Genomic DNA, 26,154 nt, shown 5'->3' with positions numbered 1-26,154 from the left:
ACTTTGGAATTCGGCCGACCGAGGGACCGCCTGACGGCAGAAAACCCATCTGTGATTACTGCAGCTGTATGCACGATGAACATCTGTACTATGTTCTTCATGTTTCACTGTTCCTTTCATTACATTTGAGTAGAATCCCAAAGCTATGGATGGGAGGATGGAATTATACAGCATTAGGAGCAGCTATAAGGCCCTGAAGGACAGCAGTGGCAAAGCCTGCCCTGGATTTAGAAAAGAGAGGTAAATGGTAATGTTTTGTGAACGTATGAACTGAGCTCCAAGTAGCAGCTTCTAAAATGTCTCTGGTAGGAACCCCTCTGAGAAAAGCTGCAGAAGTAGATGCAGCCCTGGTGGAATGGGATCTGATCCCCTTGGGGACAGGTTTACCATGATGCATGTAGCAGAAATTAATACAATGGCTTATCCATTTTGAAATAGTCTGCTTGATATAGCCTTACCCTTTGCCCCTGCAGCAAATGCAACCAGAAGATGCTCAGACTTTCTTAGAGATTTTGTCCTGTTTAAGTAGAATCTTAGTTGTCTGTGTACATCCAATGAATGCAGAATCTGCTCCCCCTTGTTCTGCTGATTTGGGAAAAAGGTTGGCAGATGAATGGTCTGGTTAAGAGCCACAGTGGATACCACCTTAGGCATAAAGGATGGATTGGTCCTGAGGGCCACCCTGTCCAGGTAAAACATAATGAAAGGCTCCACTGCCATGAGAGCCTGTAGTTCTGAAATCCTACTAGCTGAAGTGACTGCTAAAAGAAAGGCTGTCTTCCAAGAAAGAAATTTTGTCTGCAGTAGCAGCTGGTTCAAAAGGAGGTAGGGTGAGTTTTTCCAGCACGAAATTGAGGTCCGATGCAGGAGTCAGTGCTCTCCTGGGAGGTCTCAAATTTTTGGCCCCTCTGAGGTACTGCCTTAGCAGGGGATGAGAAAAGAGAGGAGGCTCTGTGTTGTAATGAGCCAAGATGGCAGAGGCATGGATTTTTATAGAAGAAAAAGATAGGCCCTTGTGAAGCATCTCAGTTAATATTGTAAAATCTGAGGAATATTGGGCATTGCTGTGTTTATTTCTTGTGTTTGGTTCAAGGCACAGAATCTCTTCCATTTGTCAGCATAAGATTTTCTAGTACTAGGCCTTCTAGCCTCCAAAATGACATCCATCACAGGTTTACTGAGAGACGTGATTTGTGAAATTAGTTGATTAGCCATGCTGCAAGATTAAGAGCTTGGAGCTGAGTGTGCAGAATTTGATAGTCCTGCTGAGACAATAGATGAAGTGTTTGAGGCAAGTACCACGGAGGAAGGTGTGACATATTCCTTAGAAGTGGATAACAGTGTTGGTGAGGCCAGTCTGGAGCAATCAGAATCATTTTTGTTTTTTCCTGTCTGACTTTTAGTAAAACCTTGGAGAGCAGAGGCAGAGGGGGAAAGGCATAGACTGATAGGTTTTTCCAGCTGAAGGATACAGCATCCACTTTCCAAGCTTTTTTGTGATGAATTCTTGTGCAGAATTTATCTAACTGGTAGATTTGTGGAGAGGCAAAAAGATTGATGTCTGGGCTCCCCAATTTTTGTGTCAACATGCTGAAGATTTGTGGATCCAGTTTCCATTCATGTGGGTCCATAAGATTTCTGCTTAGGTCGTCTGCCAGAGTATTTTGCTTTCCTGGCAGGAATGGAGCTTGTAGATGTATTTGGTAAGTCAAGGTTGTGTTCCACAAGGCCATGGCTAGTCTTCAAAGGGGATAGGAGTGGGTACCCCCCTGCTTGTTTATGTACCACATAACTGTGGTGTTGTCTGTCTTTAGCAGTAGTTGCCCAGGATGAAGGAAGTCCTTGAATGCTGTCAGAGCATTCTGTACAGCTAACATTTCTTTCTGGTTGATATGTAGGTGCATTTGATTTGGGCTCCATTTGCCCTGAGTGCATCTCCCTGCCAGATAGGCCCCCAAGCATAGTCTGATGCATCTGTAGTCAGGGTTTGGGTGGCAGGGGGTAGAATGAATGACATTCCCTTGTTTTGGTGAAAAGGAACTCCTGTTGCAGGCAAGGAATGAGAGAAATCATTGTTTCCAGGCTGTGACAATGTTGACTCCATAAGCGTTTTAGGTACCACTGAAGTTTCCTCATATGCAGTCTTGCATATGGAATTAGTAGAATGCAGGATGCCATGAACCCCAAAAGCCTGCAGAATTTGTCTGGCAGATAGATGAGTTTTTGTGGCCACTTGTTAGAAGTATGTTATCAATTGAATTTATTTGTCTGGTGCGAGGTAATCCATCTGGGCAGTTGCATTCAAGCTTGCACCCAGGAATGTAATTATTTGAGCGGGTACCAGTTGTGATTTCTTTTCATTTGTGGTGTACCCTAGGCATGTTAGATGCCTTTTTACAAATGCCAGATGTTGTAGAAGAGTGTCCTTGTCCACTGCCTGAATTAGACAATCATCCAGATAAGGATAAATTTGAATGTTTCTTTGTCTGCAAAATGCAATCACTAGTACCAGGCACTTTGTGAAGTCCCTGGGTGCAGTAGATAAGCCAAAGGGCAGTGCAGAGAACTGGTACTGCCAATAGCCTGCTTTGAAGCGGAGGTATCTTCTGCAAGATTCCTTTATTGGGATATGCAGGTAAGCCTCTTTTTTAGAGTTACCAACCAGGCATTCTTGCCTAGCATAGGCAGTAGCTGTTGTAGAGTCAGCATCTTGAATTTTGGAATGTCCAGGAAAGTATTTAGGATGGTTAAATCCAGAATTGGATGCCACGATTTGTCTTTTCTGGGTACCAGGAAAAGTCTTGAATAAAAACCTTGTCCTTTTTCCTTTTCTGGTACTGGTTGAAAACCCCCCATATCCATGAGGGACATGACTTGTTTCTGGGCCTCTGACCACTGATTTGGAGGCAGATCTGGCCATCCATTTGGAATTGGCAATGTGCGGAAATGAAATCTGTACCCCTGGGATACTATATTTAAGACCCACTTTTCCTGGGTAATTAGATGCCAGTTTTGCGCATGCAGTGCTAGTTTTCCCTCAAAAGGGGTTGCCAAAAGATAAGTGCTTGGAAATGACAGAGGAAAGTCATTGAGACTGTTTACCGTAGGGTGTTGCTTTGCTACTTTCTGATTTGGAGGTGGAAGCACCCCATTGTTTTGTCCTGTAAGATCTTTGTGACTGAAACCTGGAGCCTTTGGAGTGCCTATCAGAAGGGGTAGGATTTTTAGCAGTACAAGCCTTAACACCCTTGGGACCCTGAGAAATAGTTTCAGGGTCAGCAGTAGGATATTTGAAAAGAAACTTGTGGGAGTCAGGAACCCTGTAATATCTGTCTGGCTTACTAGGAGCCGGAGGCAGGGAATCAGGAGCCATGCTAGATTCTGAGAAAACATCAACAATGTCTAAAACAGGAGGTATAGCCAAAGGCCTATGCTGTGGAAGAAGAAAATCCCTAAGCCTCTTTTTGGATTCTGAAAAATCCTGACTCTCCCAATGAAAATGTTCCCTTAAGGTATGCAAAGTCTCTCCAAAAGAAAAATCCTCAGGAGGAGAAGCAGAAGGGAAGGATTCTTCTGCATCAGAGTCCTCATAAGGGGGGATAGAAAATTCCTGATCAGAAGAGGCATCAGAAGAAATGGAAACCTGATCTGAAGATTCATAATCAGTGCCTTGCCTTGGCCTCTTAGCAGGAGGGGGTTGGGAACCCCTGATCAAGGTAATTAAATCCTCAACCATTTTGAACATTTGTTTTTTAGGCATAGGGGCCTGAGCACATGGCTCATGCGCCAGTTTTTTAGACAGAGAAGTTGGTTTTGGTCTTGTTTCTGATGATGGCATTGGTTTAATATACAAATCATTAGGCCTGAAACACCCTCAGAAGCCGGTGCCTGCTCAGCGACTTTGGACCCATCCAATGGAGAGACATCCAAGGGTTCAATACTTAAAGAATCTCATGACATACTGGACTCCAAATGGGTCTCGGTAGAGGCCTGGGACTCAAAAGTAGCGGGCATCAGGGGCTGCAAAAGCACCTCACTGAGTACCGGTGAACTGACGACTGGCTCAGGAGAAGCTTTGTTGTTGGTTTTGGACCTCGACGGTCTGTCTCTGTCTTTTTCTTTGCATTTTTGTGAATTCCGGTAGTCAGATTGCTAACCGATGACATTTCAGGATAGTTAAATCTTGAACCAAAGTATTTAGAAGCAAAAATATACTGACACTTAATAGTGCATTGGTTAAATTTAGCACAAAACCGACAGCAAGGCACTTTGTGGTCAGGGCGTAGGCAAGGAATACAGTACAAATGAAAATCCTTACGAGGTATTTGCTTCCCACAAGTAATACAATTATTAACTTTTACTGACATCGGTAAGGAGCAAGAAAAAGTTTCCCCAACATGGTAATTAGCTTTAGTTTGAAGACTTCGGTTCTGAAACTCGAAAACGAAAATTTCAGGAGTCGGCCGACCGGCACTTGCAAACTGCTTCTGCTTCAGGCATCGCGCAGCAAGAGAGACTGATTAAAATGGCATCGGCTGCATGTTTTATACCCCTGACGACCTGACGTCATGGAAGAGGAGACAGCAACCGATGCAGGACCCAAGACTTTGTTATTCAGGCCAACTGAGGGCAACCTGCCAGCAGATTACCCAAATGTAATGACTGCAACAGTGAAACATGAAGAACATCAGTGTAAAGGCTTGACCAGACCAGCTGCCCCAATGAGACAGGACAAAAAGACCCACCTTCCATAGAAGACAGTTGAATATGGTGTAGATCCAAGGGGGGCAAGGATGTATTTTCCCAAGAAGCAGAGAAAGCTCTCTCCACCACTTTGAAAGCTGAAGCTGTGAAGGAGCTGAGCCCAGACCCCAGTGGATTTGAAGAAGTCTGTGAAGGATGAAATCTGATCACCCATGGTTCAAGTCTCAAGTTTGGGACCAAGCTGTCTAGCACTGAGACTACAAGGGGGAGGGATGGCTCTGAGAAAATCGGAGATGATCCCAGTCCCCCAGATCTGGTGTCAATGCTACAGCTCTGAGGATCACTCCAGATCCAACATGGTCAGACCGATCTGGGTCACAGAAGGTGTTGGAGTCAAAGACAGCCAAGTCTTCTGATTCAACACAGAGATATTTGGATGACTTGGTTCTGAAATCTCCAAAACCACTGGACATATCAGTAGAGTCAGAGGTTGGACTATTTATTAGAAAGGCTCACATTTCCAATGAGAGATGGAGCCATAATAACACCCAACTGTTTCTTGGTTCTGAGAAACTTTCTCATTATCCTATTCACATCTGCTTCTTCTGATCAGCTCCTAGATGAGTTTAGGGAGGATAAAGTGGATCATGGATGGGAAATGCTTCAAGGCATGTCCTGCAGAAAGGAAGAGTATAGCCTTGATGTTACTGGTTCTCGAGAGAACCTAGCAAGAACTTCAGGTGACTTTGGCTTAGGTCAGGTCAGATCCAAATAGAAGGATGGATCCAAAGTCTTTGATTTTGTTGGGGTTGGAGCCATAGTGCATGAATCTGAGACTTTAGACACCTTCTCTGGTGGAATGAAGTCTGAAAAAGTCACAGGAACTGAGCAGTCAGAGGAGCCGTTTGAATCCTTAGGTTTGTCTTGAGCCTCCCCTGAAGATTTCTCAGAGGAGGATGGGGGTCCAGAAGTAGAAAAAGGTAAAAGTCCTTTTAAAATTAGTTTGTTCTTTCTCTCAACCAGGGCTCTGTTATTGAAACTAGCACAAATCTAACAATCCATATTATGGTGAGCTGGAATAAAGCAATAGACACATTCCGAACGGCTGTCAAAACTGGGGATTTTGTGCCTGCAAGCAGTGAACTTTTTTAATCCTGTAGGTTTAGCAGACCTCTCACAAGTTAAATACCTATAAAAAAGAAAAGACTAAGCAGGCAAAATACCAGCAATGGTAACAACTATATCCTAGGGTAGAAAACAGAACAATACGAATTATGGTATAGGAGAAATACCACGGAGGTAATGAGTTCCCATAAGGGCAGAAGGCCCAAGAGAAAAAAAAAATACTAATTTACAGCCAATAAAGTTATCTAAATCTATTTAAAAACTTTTTTAGCAGAGGAGAGTAAGGAAGGGGGAAATAAAGGAAAAGGGTATCTAACTGGATTTACTTATCTCACTATTCCACACTTGACCTAATGTTGACCACATCTTATCACTAAAGCAACAAACGAGATCTGAAATAGCTAAGAAGAAGGGAGGGATTATGGGTAAGAGGAGGAGCTCAAGCTACACAGCATAAAGTCTATCAGAGTGGTCGAGAACAGATTTGATGTTGGATCTGAGATCCATCAGTTGAGGAACGAACAAAAAAGACAAAATAAAGATCTGACAGGCTTTTCTTCATAAACCCTCAGTGATTTATTTCTTGTAACTCATTTTCTAACAGAAGATTCTCACATTTTGTACATTTTCTATAAGCTTCTCTAGTGTTGTGGCCTTTAATTATCCAATTCTCTCCCAGACTTTCTTGCATGTGGTAGAACTATAACTGTCTCAAAGTCTTCTCACAGTACATTTCAAAATATAATAAGAAAAATAAAATATCATTAGACTGTAGCACCATAAAGGCTGCAAGGTGGGAGTATTTTTCTGACAGTCATGTTTTACATTTGTAAATGTTTATATTATACAACAAATTTAAATTTTAAAACATAATAAAATATAAAATCATAAGTCTGTAGCAATGTAAATGCTTTTAAGTGCGACTTTCATCATATCACCATGTCTTATATTTTTGATTTTTGAAGTTATACAATGATTATTCAAAGACTTCTGAATAAGTGCATTATTCGTTATATGTATATATATATATATATATATATATGTGTGTGTGTGTGTGTGTGTGACATGTTAAAGGCAGCAGTAAATACATATACAGAAATGCACATGTATTCAAAGGTACAGACGATTAGTTATGAAACTATGTATGTGTATGAATGCACACACACACACACACACACACACACACACACACACACACACACACACACACACACACACACACACACACTCTGATCTTACATTGGGCCTCATAACTTCTTTTTGAAGTCTGACAGGAAATAACACAACACATTAACACCTATGTGGTGTGGAATGTCACATCTCTGATAGCCTACACAAAACTTGCATTCCAGAACATTTTATGAAAAATAAACTTAAAACACATTAGATAAACAAATGCAAATAGTTTGTGAACAATACAAGTTACTAAAAAGTACAGTTTTGTACCTACCATAAATGTAGATGTTCGAGTGTACACCCTGCTGCAGTCATCACACTTGGGTTATCCTGTCGTCAGGCGGTCCCGCAGTCAGCTGGAATTCCAAAGTCTTGGTCCGGCGTCGGTTGTTGTCGCTTCTTCCCTGACGTCAGTGCGCCAGGGGTATATATAATGCAACCAACGCCATTTTCTTCAGTTTTTCTTGCCCCAGATGTCAGGTGCCCCCAAAAAGGTGGTCAGTAATTAGTACCAAACTGAGTAAACTTGCACAGACACAAAATCCCTTCAGCTATAAGCAAATACATCAGGAAGGTATTGAAGAGATTTAGCCAGTAGGTCAGAGGGGATGGAGGGAGGGAAACCTGGACTGCAGCAGGGTGTACACTCGAACATCTACATTTATGGTAGGTACAAAACTGTACTATGTTCATCGTGTTACCCTGCTGCAGTCATCACACTTGGGTTGAATCCCAAAGTTAAGGATGGGTGGAGGTATCATAGAGAGTTAGAGGAGGCTAGAAGGCCCTGCAGAACTGCAGTGGCGAAGCCCGCCCTGGTCTTAGAGTAAAGTGCTAAGTGATAGTGTTTGGTAAAGGTGTGTACTGAACTCCAAGTTGCAGCTTCCAAAATTTCCTTGGTTGGAACCCCCCTGAGAAAGGCTGTAGAAGTAGCTGTTGCCCTGGTAGAGTGGGGCCTAATGGTAGCAGGAACTGGTTTTCCATGATGGGTGTAGCAAAAACATATGCAATGACCTATCCATTTGGAAATGGTTTGCTTTGATATAGCCTTCTCTTGAGAAGCTGTAGAATAGGATACAAAGAGCTGGTCAGATTTTCTGAAAGCCTTAGTTTTGTCCAAGTAGTAACGAAGTTGCCTGTGAATGTCCAAGGAATGCAGTAGTCTCTCACCTTTGTTCTGTGGATTTGGGAAGAAGGTGGGTAAGTGGATGGTTTGATTTAAAGCCACAATGAAAACCACCTTAGGCATAAAGGAAGGATTAGTTCATAGAGAAACCCTGTCTTGATGAAAAATGAGGAAAGGTTCCACTGCCATTAGTGCCTGTAGCTCTGAGACTCTTCTAGCTGAAGTTATTGCTAGCAGCAGGGCAGTCTTCCATGATAGGAACTGAAGATCTACAGAGAAAGCTGGTTCAAAGGGAGGTAGCGTTAGTTTTTCCAGAACAAATTTGAGGTCCCATGTTGGTGTAGGTGCTCTCCTGGGTGGTCTAATGTTTTTTGCCCCTCTGAGGAACTGCCTTAGAAGTGGATGCGAAAATAAGGGTGGATCCGTGTTGTAGTGGGCCGAAATAGCTGAAGCATGGATTTTAATGGAGGAGAAAGAAAGTCCTTTGTGCAACATCTCAGTTAAATACTGTAGAATGTGAGGCATGTGAGGCTGAATTGTGTCTTGGCCTTTAGATTGGTTCCAGGCACAATACCTTTTCCATTTGTCCGAATAAGCCTTCCTGGTGCTTGGCCTCCTAGCTTCCAGAATAACATCCATGACTGCTTGGGAAAGAGGAGCTGGCTGGATGCTTAGTTGATTTGCCATGCAGCCAGATTTAAGGTTTTGAGCTGGCTGTGAAGAATCTGATTGTTTTGTTGTGTGAGTAAATGGGAAATTTGTGGTAATGTCCATGGTGGGCCGTGGGCCATATTCCTCAATAGCGGGTACCAGTGCTGGCGTGGCCAGTCTGGGTCTATGAGAATCAGTTAAGGTCTCTCCTTTTTGACTTTCAGAAGTACCTTTGTGAGGAGAGGCAATGGAGGGAAGGCATATACTGTCAGGTTTTTCCAACTGAAAGAGAGTGCGTCCACTTTCCACACATGATGGTGAAGTGCCCCTGTACAAAATTTTGTTAGTTGATAGTTCTGAGGGCTGGCAAACAGGTCTATGTCTGGAAGGCCCCATTTTTGAGTTATCATTGCAAATACCTGTGGATCTAGTTTCCACTCGTGGGGATCCATGATGTTTCTGCTGAGGTCGTCTGCCAATGTATTCTTCTGTCCTGGCAGGAATTGAGCTTGTAACTGAACTTGGTAAGCCAGAGCTGTGTTCCATAAGGTCATTGCTTGCCTGCACAGAGGGTAGGAGTGAGTACCCCCTTCTTTGTTTATGTACCACATTACTGTGGTGTTGTCCGTCTTTATTGTCAGTTGTCCTGGATGTAATAGATCCTTGAAGGCTGTCAGAGCTTTCTGAACAGCTAGCATCTCTTTTTGATTGATGTGCAGATTCCTTTGATCTGCAGTCCATACGCCTTGAATGCACTGTCCTGCCATGTAAGTCCCCCAGGCGTAATCTGATGCATCTGTTGTGATAGTTTGCCTGGCTGGGGGCAAGGTGAAAGGCTGACCCTTGTTGAGGTGACATGCCTGTGACAACCATAGAAACTCCTGTTGTAGGCAGGGAATGAGAGATATCATTGTGTCCAAGCTGTGGCTGTGTTGAGACCATACGCTTTTTAGGTACCACTGTAATTTCCTCATATGCAGCTTTGCAAATGGTATTAGTAGTATGCAAGATGCCATGAAGCCCAAGGCCTGCAGAATTTTTCTTGCAGTTAATTGGGCCTTTGTTGCCATTGTTTTGAAATATTGAGTCAGTTGTAGTTGTTTGTCTGTCATCAGATAAGCCTTCTGGGCTGTTGTATTCAAGCTGGCACCCAGGAATGTCATATTTTGTGAGGGTACAAGTTTTGACTTCTTTTCATTTACTGTGTACCCCAGGCAATTTAGTAGATGTTTCACAAAAGCCAGATGATGTAATAGAATGTCCTTGCTTTCTGCTTGGATGAGGCAGTCGTCCAGGTATGGGTATATTTGAATTCCTCTTTGTCTGCAGTATGCATTACTGGTGCCAGGCATTTTGTGAAGACTCTGGGCGTAGTAGATAAGCCAAAGGGCAGTGCAGAGAATTGGTAATGGGTTGAACCTGCAATGAAACGGAGGTGTCTTCTGAAACTTTGTCTGATAGGGACATGCAGGTATGCCTCCTTGAGGTCCAACGTTACTAGCCATGCTTCCTTGCCATGCTTCCTTGCCCAACATGGGAAGAAGCTGCTGTAGTGTTAGCATCTTGAATTTGGGTACTTGCAAGTAGGTGTTTAGAATTGAAAGGTCCAGAATTGGTCTCCAGGCATTGTCCTTTCTGGGCACTAGAAAAAGTCTTGAGTAAAATCCTTGACCTTGCTCTCGAGTAGGTACCAGTTGAATGGCTCTCATGTCCATAAGAGCTGTAATTTGTTTTTGTGCCTCTGCTCATTGATTTTGTGGCAGGTTTGGCATTCCGCTTTTCATTGGCAAGGTGTGAAAATGGAATCTGTATCCTCCTAAAATTATGTCTAGGACCCATTTGTCCTTTCTGACAATGTGCCAGTTGTCTGAAAAAAGTGCGAGTTTTCCTCCCAAGGGGGCTGCCAAGAGAGTGTTGCTTGGCCAGATGAGGTGCAAGTCATTGAGTTTGCCTTCTGGTAGATTGGGACCTGTCTTCTCCTCCCTTCTGTGTTGTAGTGCCCCATTGGCGAGGTTTGTACTGGGCCTGTGGTTTTCCTCTGCCCCTTGGGCGTCTGTATTTACCCCTCTGTGGTCTTTCTGTAGCTGGAAAGGACCAATTTTTTGTTGGCCAGTTTCTGCTGAAGCGAGGGGGCTGTACCTGTAGGACATCTTTGACTGCCTGCATAGATTTTGCCTTATCCTCCATTTTCTTTAAGACTTCTTCTACTTTAACTCCAAAAAGAACATCCTGCTGTAAGGGAGCATCTAGAAGTTTTGCTTTAACATGATCAGGTAGAGTTTGTTCCTTTAACCAAGCATGCCTACGTATAACAGACCCAGTGACAGCTGCCCTGGAGGAGGCCTCCAAAGAATCAAACCCACATTGTAAGGTATGTTTGCCCACCTGTTCAGTGGCATGCAACAGATCCTGCATTTCTTTCAATTCAGATTGTTGAGGGAGAGTGGTCATTTTTTGCTTTAACTGAGAGATTAGAAATTGCTGATACTTAAGCATGTGAAATTGGCAATTTAGTGCCCTCATAGCTAGAGTGGCTGAGGTGTAAACCTTTTTCCCCCACCTGTCTAGTGCTCTGGTATCCCTCTCAGAAGGTACAGAATTTTTAGCCATAGAAGCCTTAGCCCCCTTGGGACCCTGGGAGACTGTCTCTGGGTCAGCAGCAGGGCTTTTGTAAAGAAATTTGTGGGAATCAGGCACTCTATAATATCTGTCAGGCTTAGCCAGAACAGGAGGAAGAGAATCAGGGGTTAAAACTGGATTCTAAGTAAACATCATCCACAATGTCTAAAACTGGTGGGATGGCAAGTGGTCTGTGTTGGGGGAGTAAAAGAAACTCTCTGAGCCTTTTCTTTGAGTCAGAGTAGTCCTGTGACCTTCCCAGTGAAAATGTTCCCTCATAGTGTGTAAAGTTTCCCCAAAGGAGTAGTCTTCAGGAGGAGAAGCTAAGGGAATGGAATCCTCAGCATCAGAATCTTCATAAGGGGAGAAGGAGTAATCTTGATCCTCAGAGGAGTCTGAAGAAATGGACACTTGTTCAGAGGATGCATAATCCTCCTCTTGTCTAGGCCTTTTGTCAGGAGGAGGTTGGGAACCCCTGATTAAAGAGATCAAATCTTCAGCCACTTTGAGCATCTGTTTCTTAGGCATAGGGCCTTGAACAGGGGACTGAAGTGCAGTCTTTTTAGATTTAATAAGAGTCTTCGTCTTAGAAAACGATTTAATGGTGAGCGTCATCAGTCTGAAAACACCTTCAGAAACTGATGGCGTTTCTGCAGCACCGACATCTTTTTCAGCAATGTCGTTGGTAGGGCCTGAACTAAATAGCTGCGTCGGCCTGGTACATTCCGTCAAAAATTCTGAAGTGGTCTCGGTTTCCAGATCTGCAGTAGTCAGGGGCTGCGTCGGAGCCTCACTGAGGACCAGAGAACCGGGGACCGGGCCAGTCGAGGCCTCGGAATCTGGCTTAGGCCTGGGCTGTCTGTCCTTATCCTTGCATTTTTTGTGCACACCAGTAGTCGGTTTCTCCAATGGCATGGTGTAGTTAAATTTCCTACCGAAGTAGTGTCGTGTGAAATCAAAGCGTCTTTTAATACTACGCTTATTAAACCTAGCACAAAAACGACAACTAGTGACGTCGTGGTCAGGGCCTAGGCAAGGTATGCAATAAGAATGAAAATCCTTATGAGGTATTTGCTTTCCACAAGAAATACAATTATTAACTTTTTTCTGACATCGGTCTGAGGCAAGAAAAGTTTCCTCAACGGGGTACTTAGCTTTATAGAAGACTTCGGTCTGAAATTCGAATTTGAAAATCTCAGTAGTCGGCCGACTGGCACTTGCGAACTGCTTCTGCTTCGGGCACCGCTCGGCAAGAAAGACTGAAGAAAATGGCGTCGGTTGCATTATATATACCCCTGGCGCACTGACGTCAGGGAAGAAGAGAGAGCAACTGACGCTGGACCAAGACTTTGGAATTCCAGCCGACTGCGGGACCGCCTGACGACAGGATAACCCAAGTGTGATGACTGCAGCAGGGTAACACGATGAACATCTGTACAAATTTCAATGTTATCACTAAGTACGGAAGAGGTAATCAGGGACCTAGGGACCCAAGTTGACAGTAACCTCTCATTTGACACTCGCATTGCCAAGGTGGTTAGGAAGACCTTCTATATTGCCCACCTTATCATGAAGGGATTCACATCTAGATCAAGAGAGGTCATTGTGCCCCTGTACTCTTCTCTTATCAGGCTCATGATTGAGTACAATGCCCCATTTGGGATGTATCTTACCCGACACCTGCAGCAGTTGGAAAGACCCCAAAAGTTCCTCACCAAGAGGATAAAGGGTCTCAAACATATGTCATATGCTGCCCGGCTGAAGAAACTCCAGCTCTATTCAGTCGCATACCGCCTACTCAGAGGTGATCTATGCCTGACATACAAGGCCATGTCCAATCTGGAATTAATGGACATGCTCCACCTCAGAAAAGCCAAATCCATCAGAGCCACGAGAGCAAGAGATTTGAACCTCAACACAGAAATAACTAGGACATGCTGGAGGGACAGATTCATAAACCAGAGGCTCCCTACACTCTGGAACAGAATCCCAGTCCAATGTTAGGCAGAGCCCCTCACTAACTCTCTTCAAGAGAAATCTTGACGAGTGGATGGGAGATCGTAGGTTTACCCTGGGGGTCATCTCTGTGTCACTACTAGACAGAGGCACAGTAAACTAAACCCTAAATGGGCGTAGTATTCTCATCCCAAGGGGTGGCGAAAGCCACACACACTCTGGCTAGGCTTATAAATGCCCTAGGGCAGATAGCCTAGTACGAACCTATGAACCTAAGTATTCTTTACAATGACAACAGTCCATACATTCATATTCTTTTTATATATGCTATAATATATATGCTTAATTAGTTTGTAATATGTATATATATATATATATATATATATATATATATATATATATATATATATATATAAACCACTGAATGTCTCTCACCGTTTAAATCTTACAGTGTATCAAAGACAGTTTTTTTATACAACATCTAAAGTTTCACTTGATGTCATGCAATAGTTTGTACATCACTTGTTTTTTGAAGTATTACATACATAAGGAAACATTGTTTATTTTCATAAATACCAACAAACAACTAGCAACATCTCTGGTACAGAAAGATACAAAATGGACGTTAACAATGAATTTTCTTGTCTCCTACCATGGGATATCACATCATACCCTTCAATTACATGTAGGGCTCTCAGATTTGAAAATGTGAACATAAATACGAAAATATGAATCATAAGTGCCAAATAGTGATTAATATCTCTACTACATGACATCTTAGACTAACTGCCTTAGTGACATTTTAATAACTTCTTGTATTTTCAAATATTGCCTGATATTAGCTGGTGTCACTGGCATATATTAAATCTCACTTCAACAAATGTAATTTCATCAGAAATGCCATTCATCAAATTCCGCTCTTATGGGGGACTGTGCCCCGCACACCCACCACTACTTATATATACCAACTCCAAGATCGCATTACTATGAGGAAAGGGCAAATTTTCCAATCTTCACTGTACCACAATCTAAGTATGAACAGTCTGATAAATGGCATGTTCGCTATAAGTGCACCGAAAATGCTGTTCACTGAACTGAATTTCTGATTATCTAATAGGGACCTGGTGTCACTTAGTTAAAGAAGCTAGACCCAAAAATGTCTGGACACTATAATGAGCTATAGGTGTGAACTGAAAGCATCTAAAAAGGCATTCATTATAGGCATGAAAAACATGTTGGGAAACAGATAAACTTTTTTGATGACACCATGGTGAGTTATGGTGCAGTTGAAAACTATAACATCAAAAAGACTAGTATAGGAGGGCTAAAGAAAGTCATAGATAGAGTTCTCTTAAATGAATTTTCAGTTGTAGCTTATTCCCAAATGTCTTCATACCAGCTATTGCAGGTAGTATTTGATCTGTCACATTTTAGGTCTACATGGGTCAAAAACTGCAGAACAGTGTTAATACTTATGTCAGGCTTCTAGCATGAAATTTAAGTATAGACCTCAAAATGACATGTTTAAAGCAGCTTGTAATACTTCTTATCTCCAATAGTAAAGGCTACATGTGAACTGCCATTTTGTTTTTGATTCAAAGTGGGATCATTTGCCACACTGGTTTTGATTATTGACATCTGTTGTCTGCATATGAGGAGTAGGGCAAAAACAAACACCAAGTACTTACAGTATAACATCATCCTTCTTGTATCCGGGATCATACGTAGCACTAACAGGATAAAGCTAATGACATGACAGAAATCTGCATTAGTCATTCATTCAGAAGAAATGTATTACATTAAATACAGTAAATAGCACTTAAAATCAATAAAGCTATAAAAACATATTAAACTTCATCTAGCACAGTTAATTATATTGTATATGCCTATGGTTAACATTTGGTAGGAATATGTTTATCTTTGTACATCAATGGTGAGAAAATTTGACTCTGAATGTGTCACAAATGAATGGGTTTGATCAGCAGCCTTGTCTTTGGAGAAACAGGACAAGGAGTAAGGAGAGTGAATCCTCAGTTCTGGCTTGCCCATCCTGGCAGAGGATATTTGTGAAGTTGAAGCTTTTGAAGCTTGGGTCTCTGGGAGCACCAGCCTGTCATGAAGTATGCACTCACACTGAATCTAGTATAATGGAACCTATATCAACTTTTGGCCTGTAGTGGCATTAGGATCGTACAAAAATATGTTAAGTTTTGCTGGATGGAAGACATGATCATCAGATCTTACCTCTCTACACCAGTAACCTAAGATGCTACAGGTCTGGTGGAATTGATGGACCTATGACTTGTGTGTGTGTGTGTGTGTGTGTGTGTGTGTGTGTGTGTGTGTGTGTGTGTATATGTGCGCATGTGTATCTGTGTTTGTGTTTCTGTGTTTGTCCATGTGTGTCTGAATCTGATGGGGAATGAACCAAAAACTACCACTTATGTAAATCCTATAAAAATATTGGTTAGTTTATAACTTATCAGAAAGAGGCACATAATTCCTTACTGCAGTTGTGGCTAAGTAGTATACTTTGTCAAGAAGGGGGTCTGTCCTCCCAACACCATGTCATAGAGAGATAAAGCCTTAATCACGTTCTAGGCAACCCAAGTTTGATTAGCAGCTCAAGCATCTGACATACTGAGAGGGAGGGATGGATGTGCCTATCCCATGGGGAGGAAACTCACTGAATATACTCTTTGAGGGGAGGCATAGTCCACATAGGGGAGCAGTAGGGAAACAAGAGTGGTTCATAACATAACCTCCCTCAGCAGCAGAAGCAGTTTCCAGCATTGCCCCCCACGGCACTCTTAAGATCTATGCCATCCCCATTTCACTCAGAGAAAAAGTCCAGGGGAAGCAGGACCTGGCAATTTATTTGAGGGTGCTGACATAATCAGAAAGGATGAAGCAGCAAGGGAAGGGCAAAAAAAAAAAAAAAAAAAAAGGACACGATAAAATTTTAATTCAAACATTAAAGGAAAAATTCATTAACTAATTTCAAAGACAGATGTGACACATACATGGACACTGAGGAATTCCCACAGGAAAATTGCAATCAAGTTTCCTGAAGGTAAACAGTTTTAAGCTTATAACCCAGTCTATGAACCACTGAGTACAGCCAGGCTCTGTTTTGGATTACTGTCCTCTGTATTCAGAAATAAAATGTGCAAATATTGTAGCAATTCTTTTCTGGTACTGAATGCATATGATTCTGTCCTCCCCTTCATGATGATACTATTCACCAAACTCAGTAAGCATTATGCAATAGTTTGGGTCATCTTCAGAAATGGCTTATGCACTTTGTCCTTTAGCACTGAATTCACCAAAAGCATTACCAGTATATTTAATTGTGTCAGTCAGCTCTATATTACAAGATCAAAGCTTTACTTAATCGAAAAAGTAAAGCATGAACTTGTAATATCGAAATGGTAAATTGTTGAATGGCCAATTTAACCAAGGGAAACACATCCTTTGGCCATTCTGTGGAGTATCCCCGTTTCTCCAATTTGTAGCAATCTCGGAGTTGGTATATTTAGGTAGGGGTGGGGTGTGGGGAGGCCACCCACTTGATTTTGGATGTAAATTTTTTTTTTTGATTCGGCCAAGGGAAGTGTTTTCCTTGGTTGAATTGGCCGTTCGACAATTTTAGCTGTCGATATTACAAGATTGAGCTTTAGTTATTCGATTAACTAAGGCTTCAATGTTGTAATAAAGACGCTGCCAGTCAGCAGTTTTGCAGCTTACATAGACCAAATAGCTTTTCATTCCTGAAGCGAGAAACTGTCTTGCTAGTGTCAGTGCCTTTTCAAAATTTCTCTTTGGCTTTCTTATGTATAAGAATACTGCAGCAAGCTCTGTGTCCAACAGAGTAGCTTCCCAAAACAGGATTGACAAGTTTGCTGCTTATTGTAAACAATGAAAACAGTGCTGTACTGCCATCACACAAAAAAGCTGTTCTGAGTTAGAAAATGTCACATCTACTCATCTGCAATTTATGTAGAATCTGCTGTACTCCCTTACTTGCCCCTTTGTTAACATGGAAATAAGTTGTATGTGTCCCCTCTCCAATGAGCTTTGATCAACAAATTCTTTCCAGCTGCAGTTCATTAACATCAACATGCTGATGGTGTGCTTGGATACTGTTTATTAGCAGAATGGATCAAATTTTCTTTGCATATTAGAAAAATATTATTTTGCCTCTTGTCTTTGGGTCTTTAGTGAAAGGTTTTCAGTCTTAGAACTGTGTGTCAGGGAATCACATAGTATTCTCCTTGTTCTTTACTTGTACAAGTTAATAAAAACATTTATTTTTATTATTGTTGCTTGCATTCTTTCTGAAGTGAACAACAGTATGCAGTAGTGTGGTTCCTGCTTATGAAATATGTTTCTATGTTATACATCAGAGAAATCCCTTATCCCTAATCCCGCATATCTTTATGCAGACATCTTACACAACCACTAATGATGGTATGACTGTCTTACATGGCTTACTAGTCTGGCAAAGCTGCCTATTATTAACTCGAATACATATTATCTCTTTCTATAATATTCTTTTTAGTTTCATCATATTGCTCCTTACACTATTTATTTGTTTTGTTTGCTTTTTTGTTTATTTATTTTATTTAACAGGTAGGTGGGCTGCTCCACTGACCTTTTTCAGTCACGCTCTGGGCTCAGTGAGCAGAAGTACACATATTATATAAACTATAAAATAAGCACAGAAAGAAATGCATGATTAAGAAAAAGCAAGTCATAGCAAATAAAGTCTAAGCACTAAGTACAAATTCATTGGCAAAGTAAGAGGTGCAAGCAGGAGTTATGTGCATATATGGAAAATGTTTATAGGTCTATAGGTTAACACCAGGCGGTTGATCTAGTGGACCATGTGTAGCCTAGTCACATGATCCCACACTGAATTTACCATGGCACCAGACTCTGAAAAGAATAATTTACTTTGGACCAAGTTACATCCCCTTTCCATAAGGACCTAAAGGTCAGACCAGGGGGTGTGCTTAAATTGCCCATCCAGTCATCCAGTCTGTGCTTAAAAGGGATCAGGGAACTATTATGCTTTATATCCAGGAAGAGAAGTCTAAAAAGGTATTCTCTGCAATAAATATCTATCACAGTAGTAGGTCTACTTATATTGTGGTGGTAGGTCAGATCACTAGAATGGGAATCTATGGTGTTATTAGTTTTAGAGACAAGAAAGAAGTTGCATAGGATTGGATCTTTTATGGCTGTGTAGGCTAGGTAGAGGATCCCCTCTGAGAAGTCAACAGGACATGGAAAAGAGTGAGAGCACTTTAAGGCAGTCAGGGTAGCCTAAGGTGGACACGGCCTTGAATGCCTTAGTAAGGAAATGCTGTGGTCTCTCAAGCTGGGTCATATGCACAGATAAATTCAAACCAAAAGGGCCACCATGCTCTATAACTGACCTGATAAGAGAGGTGTAATAGGATATGATGACTTCCTTGGATATACCCCTGATGATTACTCTGGCTATATAAAAGGATATCCAAACAACAGTGGTCATGTGGTGATCAAAGGATAGTTCACTGTCAATGAATGTGCCTGAGTCCCTAATGACACAGTACATTTTAAGGAGGCTATTACCTATGTGAAAGTGGTATGGGTGCCTGGGTTTGCCAAAGGAAATGTTGCTGCAATTTTGGGATTTTGTCTGAGGCTGCAGTATAAGCACCACTTGTTAGTGTGCATTAATTAGGCCCCTCTCAAGAATCTGGAGATCAGTTGGGGTGTTTATGACAGCTCCCAGTTTGCAATCATCTGCAAATTTCTGCAACAAAAGGCTCTTGGTTTTGGCTTTGATGCCAGAGAAATAGATGCCAAAGAGGAATGGTTCCAGTACAGATCCCGGAGTACACTGCTAGTAACTACTCTTCTGGTTGAGAGTGAGCCTCCAACACTAACAGACTGGGTTCTGTTTGTGAGCAAGTTTGTTATCCCGTGGGTAACACAGTGGATTACATTTAATTTTACTAACTTATCAATGATGTCAGAATGTTGAATAGTATCAAAGGTAAGTGTGCAGTGTGAACCAATTTGCCTTAGCCCACCGAGGCAGGATCTGCCTTAACAAATACAAAGTAGATCAAGTAGATGGCTTGAAGACTGCCTAAGTCTCTGTTGATAAGTTCAAAATGATGTGCTCCATAGCTGTACAGGTAAGGCTGGTGAGGCTTATGGGTCTACATTTTCCAAGATCAGTAGTGGGTCCCCATTTGTGGAGAGGGAGCAGTTCTCCATACCTTTAACATGAATCCAGTGGAACGGCTGAGGTTGAAGGGACTCAATAACCAACTGGCCTGACAAAGTTTGGTGCTGACAGGAAGACAGCCTGGCATTTTACCTAGGCCCACAGAGCGAGTGTTCTTGGCCTTGGACAGAGCACTTACAATTTGCTCTAAAGTGATCATGGGTTTGGGTATAGGCATTGTAATGTGCTGCAGATAATAAGTCAGAGATAAAAGAGTAAAGTTTGAGCTGAATTTTTTGCTAATATGTTCGCTATGTCATTAGAAGATGAGTATGTGGTGCTACTTTGTATTAACCCAGAATTGTTGGGTATTATTTCTGAGTTTTGTAACATTGATGAATGAAGTACAGTGGATGCATTAATGATCACTGCTGTTGTAGACTAAGCTATATAGGTTACATCCTGCCAAGGATATAACAGCTGGACAACTTCCAAAGCTTCAGGGCAACATCTATGTACCTAAACTGTTAGACAGTTTGAGGTGAGGTGTCTAAAAGTTTGATTTTTGATTTGGACACTAAACCATTCAGAGTTTTCATGCTGAGAGAGGGAGGCTGAACCCTGACAGGGTATAGCTAAGAGGACATGAATGCCTGTACCATGGCAAAACAATACATTGAAAAATAAGGGGGGGGGGGCTGAGGAGCAGCTACTGCAGCAGTAATCATTTGAACATCTACTGTTATGGCAAGTTTTACTTATACAGCTGTACTATATCCATCATATTGATCACTGCCGCAGTAACCTAAGCTATATGGATAGATTACCCTAGCTTACTACATTTGGGAGATGGAAGGATAAGGGTCCAGAAGCCCTCGGAGAATGCACCTAGCAAAGCTTGACCTAGACATAGAGAAGGAATCGAGCTTCAAATGCCTTGTAAACTATGAAGATGGGACCAAGTTCCTGCTTCTAGAATACTTCTAGCCTCCAAACCTTTCCAAAAAGCCATAGATGAAGCCAAAGCCCTGGTGGAATAAGCCTTGACCTTTTCTGGAATATTTTTGTTGTGGTGGGGACAACAAAAGGTAACAGCTTTGAGATGACCACTTTAAAACAGCCTGCTTTGACACAGGTTGTTCCTTTTTCTTACCTTCACAAGAACTGAATTGATATAAGGAACAGAAAACTTTTGTTCTATGAAGATAGTACCAGAGTGGTCTGTGGGCATCCAAGGTATGTACCTTTTCTTCCACATTTTTGGGTTCAGGGAAAAAAAAGGGAGGCAGATAGTTTGGCTTAAATTAAACACAGATATCACTTTAGGCATTAACATAGGATTAGTTCTCAAAAAGAAAAAAAAACCCTGTGGAAAATGAGCCAGAGTTGACCTACCACAAGTGCTTGCAACTCCGATACTCTTCTTGCAGATGTCAGAGCAATCAGTAAAACAGTTTTCCAAGTTAAGAACCACAAGTCAAGCAAATGAACTGGTTCAAATGGAGCAAGTATTCACTTCTCTAACAAAAAATGAGGATCCCAAAGTGGAGCCACCAGCTTTCATGAATGTCACTTATGCAAAACTCCTTTCAAAAACAAGAACTTTAGGAGTACAGCATCTTCTCCTTATCTTGTATTACAGTTTGAGTACTGGCTCATGAATTCAGCCAGCTAATGTAAGACTAGAGCCCACAGCCTTCTTATGCTTCTGGCATTATGGACAAGTGTGCAATCTGGTGAACATTTGTCACTGTTACTTATTGCTTACAAGACTGAGTAATCCTAAACAAAGCACAGTCCTTACACAGGAAACACAGGAAGGAAAACAATGGAAATGAAAATAATGCACAATTAATCTAGACATACAGTCATATATCACTAATTAATATCAGGATGTGAAGCTGGAACATGTATAAAACTATCTCTTTTCAGTAGCAATAACTTAGTTTATTAAATGTCAGTGGCACAGTGAAGTAATTGATGCTAATCATAACATTACCTTTGTTACCTTGGTACAGGTCACTCTACTTCACAACAAAGTTATATTAACTACAGCAGTGGCAATGTCCTAAGGTATAAAAGTCCTGAATCAAAAGCTTTTTAAGCTAAATTTTTGTTTTAAATAATATTAATTATCGAATTCAACATCACACCCAGCACAAATGCCAAGCAAGTATAAGAAATGCAGCAGGCAGCACTTAACGGGATTGTTTATCTTTGGCTAAATAACAAATGGACTGCCAAATGATCAGTGGTGAAATAAAGTCAATGAAAGTATCACACAGCTGTTTTAGTGAACATAACACATAAATACTAAATGCTTTTCTTCTACTTTGTCAGTTAATTGTTTTCAGAAGCGCAATGTTTTCTTTCTTTCTTCATTTATTAAGTTTTATTCATTTGTTTGTTTATTGTGAAGTTTCTGCATTTCTAAGGAGAGTTTTTATGTTTTTCTTATTGCTCTGCCTCCTGATCCCAACTTCAATTTTTATTACATGTCTGAGACTGAATCTCATTTTGATAGTTCCTGTAATGCAAGGCATAACACTTTTGTATGTGTTGTTTTCTTCACGGTATGAATTACCATTACCCTGTGAGGTATTCACTTATTGCATTGAAATACTATATATGAAATACTGTCTTCATCTTCCTATTATGAAGATTCACCATTACTTAAATAATTTTACTAGTGTCTCTGATCCATATCCATGGCTTTGTGATGCTGTTTGTCACCCCATCTCTGAACTGCTAATATTAACATAGCCATATTTAATTGTTTCTGAACCTGCTTAACACCCTTCCTCTTAGCTACAATATTACCACTTTCTGCCGTACCAATTTTCTTTCCTAAGAACTAATCACAAGATCTATCTGCTTGATAAACCCAATACACCTCTTCAAGTAATTAGTGTTCAGCATCCACTAAACATATACACATAAGTATATTGTATACTCTAATAGTTGCCTTTATTTCATGTGAATGTAATCTAATTAGCAAATTTATGTGTAACTTCTGTTACATAGTACTTCACTTCTGGTCATGTAATTACAGAATGTCTGTTTAAAAATGTTTATAATATGGAGTGTTCCTCCATGGGCTTCTGCTAGAAAGAGTTATTTCACTCAACTCAGTAAACAAAAGCAATGCAAATAAAAATAAATGATGGTACCAGATCATAAACTGTGCCAAGGAACAAACCGTCTGCATTTGTTGCATTCTTTACAGGGGACAGAGAATGACACTGGCACTGGATGTGACTAACATATAGTGCTCCAATTAACAGATGGTTTGTCCAGAGACCCCCATTAACATTGATTTTCCTTGTTATGACATCTTAATAATGCCTTCTGTCATTTTTATTTATTTACCTGAAATTTTGCTGCTTCACTGTAGAATGGATTTGGAACCTTGCTCCAGATTTTCTTCACACTGCAACAGAAAGAATAGTTGTGTAAAATCTTACATAACCATAGATGTCCTTCTCTTCCATGTTGCAATATTCTTACTGTGGGATCCTCCGTCTCAGGCGACCTGAACATCGGCTCCTATACAAAAGCTTAAGCCTGATTGCTGCTAGTACATGGGACGTCACATGTAGGGCCATAAACCAGAGGCTTTAAATGTAATGTCTGTGTGCACAGACCTTGGAACTAGCTGCCTAGTCAGACAGTAGTTTAGGTAGTGCCAAATGATGTCCTCTAGACCAGTGAAATGCAAATGACTGCTCAGTGTGACCATGGTCTTGGTAGTGCCTCATGATACCCCATAGACAGGGGAAAGGTAATGCTGGGGGACAGGTCAGAGGGAGGGAATATTGCAACATGGAAGAGAAGGACATCTATGGTTATGGTAAGATTTTACACAACTATTCTGTCCTTCTATTCTCATGTTGTAGTATTCTTACTGTGGGAGAGTACCACAGCTTAAGAAAAAGGAAGGGTGGAGAAAGAGGTAGCGGATTCCATTAAACCTTGCAGGGTTGCCCTTGCAAATCCTGCTCTGGATCTGGAGATATGGTCCAGCTTGTAATGTTTGGTAAAGGTATGTATTGAGGACTAGGTGGCTGTCTCAAGGATGGTAGCTGTGTCCAGGCCCTTGAAGAAGGGCCCAGAAGAGGCTACTGCTCCAGTAGAGTGTGCCCTGACCTGTTGATGTGTTTTCCATGGTAGGAATAGCAGAAGCAGATAGTTTTCCTAATCCAGCAGGAGATAGTTTGTTTGGAGACTGCCTTGCCCAAAGCCTTGGGATACAAGGACACAAAGAGTTAAACTTTCTAATGACCTTAGTTTTGTCCAAATAGACTCTTAGCTGCCTATGGACATTGAGGAAGTGCAGTATTCTCTCACTGTCATTTTTAGGAGTTGAAAAGAAGGTGGGTAAGTGGATAAACTGATTCAGGGACAGTTTGTTGACCACTTTGGGCATGAAGGAGGGGTTGGTGCTCAGGGTCACCCTATCTTTGTGGAAGATAGTGCAGGGAGAGGATGCCATGAGTGCCTGTAATTCTGAGACTCATCTGGCTGAAGTGAGGGCTAGTAATAAGACTGTTTTCCATGTGCATATCTGCAGGGATGCAGAGCTGGCTGGCTCAAAAGGAGCAAGTGTAAGTTTTTCTAGGACATAGTTTAGGTTACAAGGAGGTTGGATAGGCTTTCTTGGTGGCCTAATGGGCAAGACTCATTTTAAAAATAGTTTAACATCCTACCTGGAGAATACAGGAGGATCCAAGGGTAAACAGGCAGTGATGGCAGATAGGTGCACTTTCACTGAACAGTATGAAAGGTCTGATTTTATGAGCTCACACACACACATGTAAAGACTAGAGGAACATCCACATGAAAGGGATCTCTATGTCTTTGGAGATACCATTTGGAGAACCTTTCCTATTTGGAAATGTAGGATCTCCTTGTGTTGGGTTTCCTGGCCTCTTGCAGGATAGATAGCAAGTCCTCAGTGTAGCAGTGTCTGAAGGGGACTAAAAGTTTATCACCCAGAGGGTTAGGGAAAGCATCTCTAGGTATGGATGAATGAGAGTTCCCTTCTGTTGTGTGAGCAGATCCACCTTCTGGGGCAATTTCTGGTGATTGTCCTTGGTGAGGGATAGAAGAAGGGGGAGCCAATGCTGCCTTGGCCAATAGGAAGTCACCAACAAGATTTATGGCATGTCCCTTCTGATTTTCAGGAGGACTTTCTGAATGAGATGGAAGGCATACAGAAACAGTCCCTTCCATGAGATTGTGAAGGTGTCCACTCTCCAAGCTAGTGGGGAGGGATCCTTGGTACAAAAGATTTTCAATTGTCTGTTCTGGGGGGGAGGCACATAAATTTATTTGTGGTGTGCACCATTGGTGGACAATGTCTAGGAATACTTCTCTGTGCAACATCCACTCGTGATGCAGAGAGAAAGATCTGCTGAGGGCATCCGCTTGGTGGTTGTCCTGGGATGGGATATAGACAACCTGTAGAGATATGCTGTTCTGAGAGACTAAGTCTCAAACTTGCATTGCTAGCCTGCAGAGTAGGTAAGACCTGGCCCCCCCTTGTTTGTTGATGTACCACATAACAGTGGTGTTGTCCGTGAAGATTTTTAGGGGCCCTTGTTGCAAGAAAGGGAGAAAGGCTTGCAGGGCTAGGTGAACTGCAGTCATCTCCCTTACGTTGAAGTGTTTTTTCAGGAGAAATGGTTGCCAGAGGGCTTGCACTTTGAATCCATTCATAGTAGCTCCCCAGCCAAGATCTGAAGCATCTGTGTGCATGTGTTGAGTTGGTGTGGTGGGTTGGAGGGGAAGGCCTGTTGCACCTGTTGAATCCACCACTTCAATTCTGTTTATAAGCAAGGCAGGAAGGGTACTTGGAAGTCTAGAGGGTAGCTGTGTTGGGACCACACATTCTTTAGATACTATTGACATTTACTTGTGCATCTTGGCTAGTGGCAGCATAGGTATTGTGGCTGCCATAAGGCCCAGTAGATACATGAAATGCCTGTCTAACAAGTGGTTGACCTGGAGGAGGTCCTGGAAGTGGTTGATCAGGGAAATTGCCATGTCCTGAGGAAGGAAAGCCTTCATCAGGTCTGTCCATATCCTGCATCCCAGGAAGGTTTTGTACTGTGCTGAGGAGAGGGATGATTTGGTGAGTTGAGTGTGAATCCCAACCCCTGGAGCAGAGACATGGAGAACAACAGATGTTTTTTGAAGCGGTCTTCCCTTTCTGTAAGGATAAGAATGTTGTCCAGCTAGGGGTATATTTGAATGCCATTGGTTCTGCAGTAGAGTATGGTAGGAGCTAGGCACTTGGTGAAGACCCTTGGTGCAGTGGATAAACCAAAGGGCAAGGCAGTAAACTGAAAGTGTGAACAGGGTTCAGCAAAGCATATGTACTTCTTGTGGTTTGGATGTATGGGAATATGGAGGTAAGCCTCCATCAAGTCCAAAGTGGCCATGAAAGCCTTGGGTGGCAATAGTGGAATCAGGTTTTAAAGGGATAGCATTCTTAAGGTGGGGACTTTCAGGAAGAGATTTAACAAGGATAAATACAGGATTGGCCTCCTACGGCGGTCCTTTTTGGTACCAA

The 26,154-nt window shown here is 41.8% G+C and overlaps 1 protein-coding gene across 2 annotated transcripts in view; it reads right to left on the bottom strand.

Annotated features, from left to right (window-relative positions):
* LOC122816783 overlaps positions 1 to 26,154 on the bottom strand; it is a 796,947-nt gene that overhangs the window by 27,552 nt on the left and 743,241 nt on the right. For both annotated transcript variants that reach the window (XM_044089804.1, XM_044089805.1), the window contains 2 exons: positions 22,950 to 23,010; positions 15,046 to 15,101 (listed from right to left, as the gene is read on the bottom strand). In XM_044089804.1, the coding sequence (XP_043945739.1) occupies positions 15,046 to 15,101; positions 22,950 to 23,010 (117 nt within the window). The remainder of the gene's footprint in view (positions 1 to 15,045; positions 15,102 to 22,949; positions 23,011 to 26,154) is intronic.

Source organism: Protopterus annectens, chromosome 12.part0 (genome assembly GCF_019279795.1).
Source record: "Protopterus annectens isolate FY-2018-M chromosome 12.part0, PAN1.0, whole genome shotgun sequence".
NCBI lineage: Eukaryota > Metazoa > Chordata > Ceratodontiformes > Protopteridae > Protopterus > Protopterus annectens.
The sequence above is the reverse complement of the archived record's forward strand: the minus strand, read 5'-3'. Positions and strand labels throughout refer to the sequence as shown.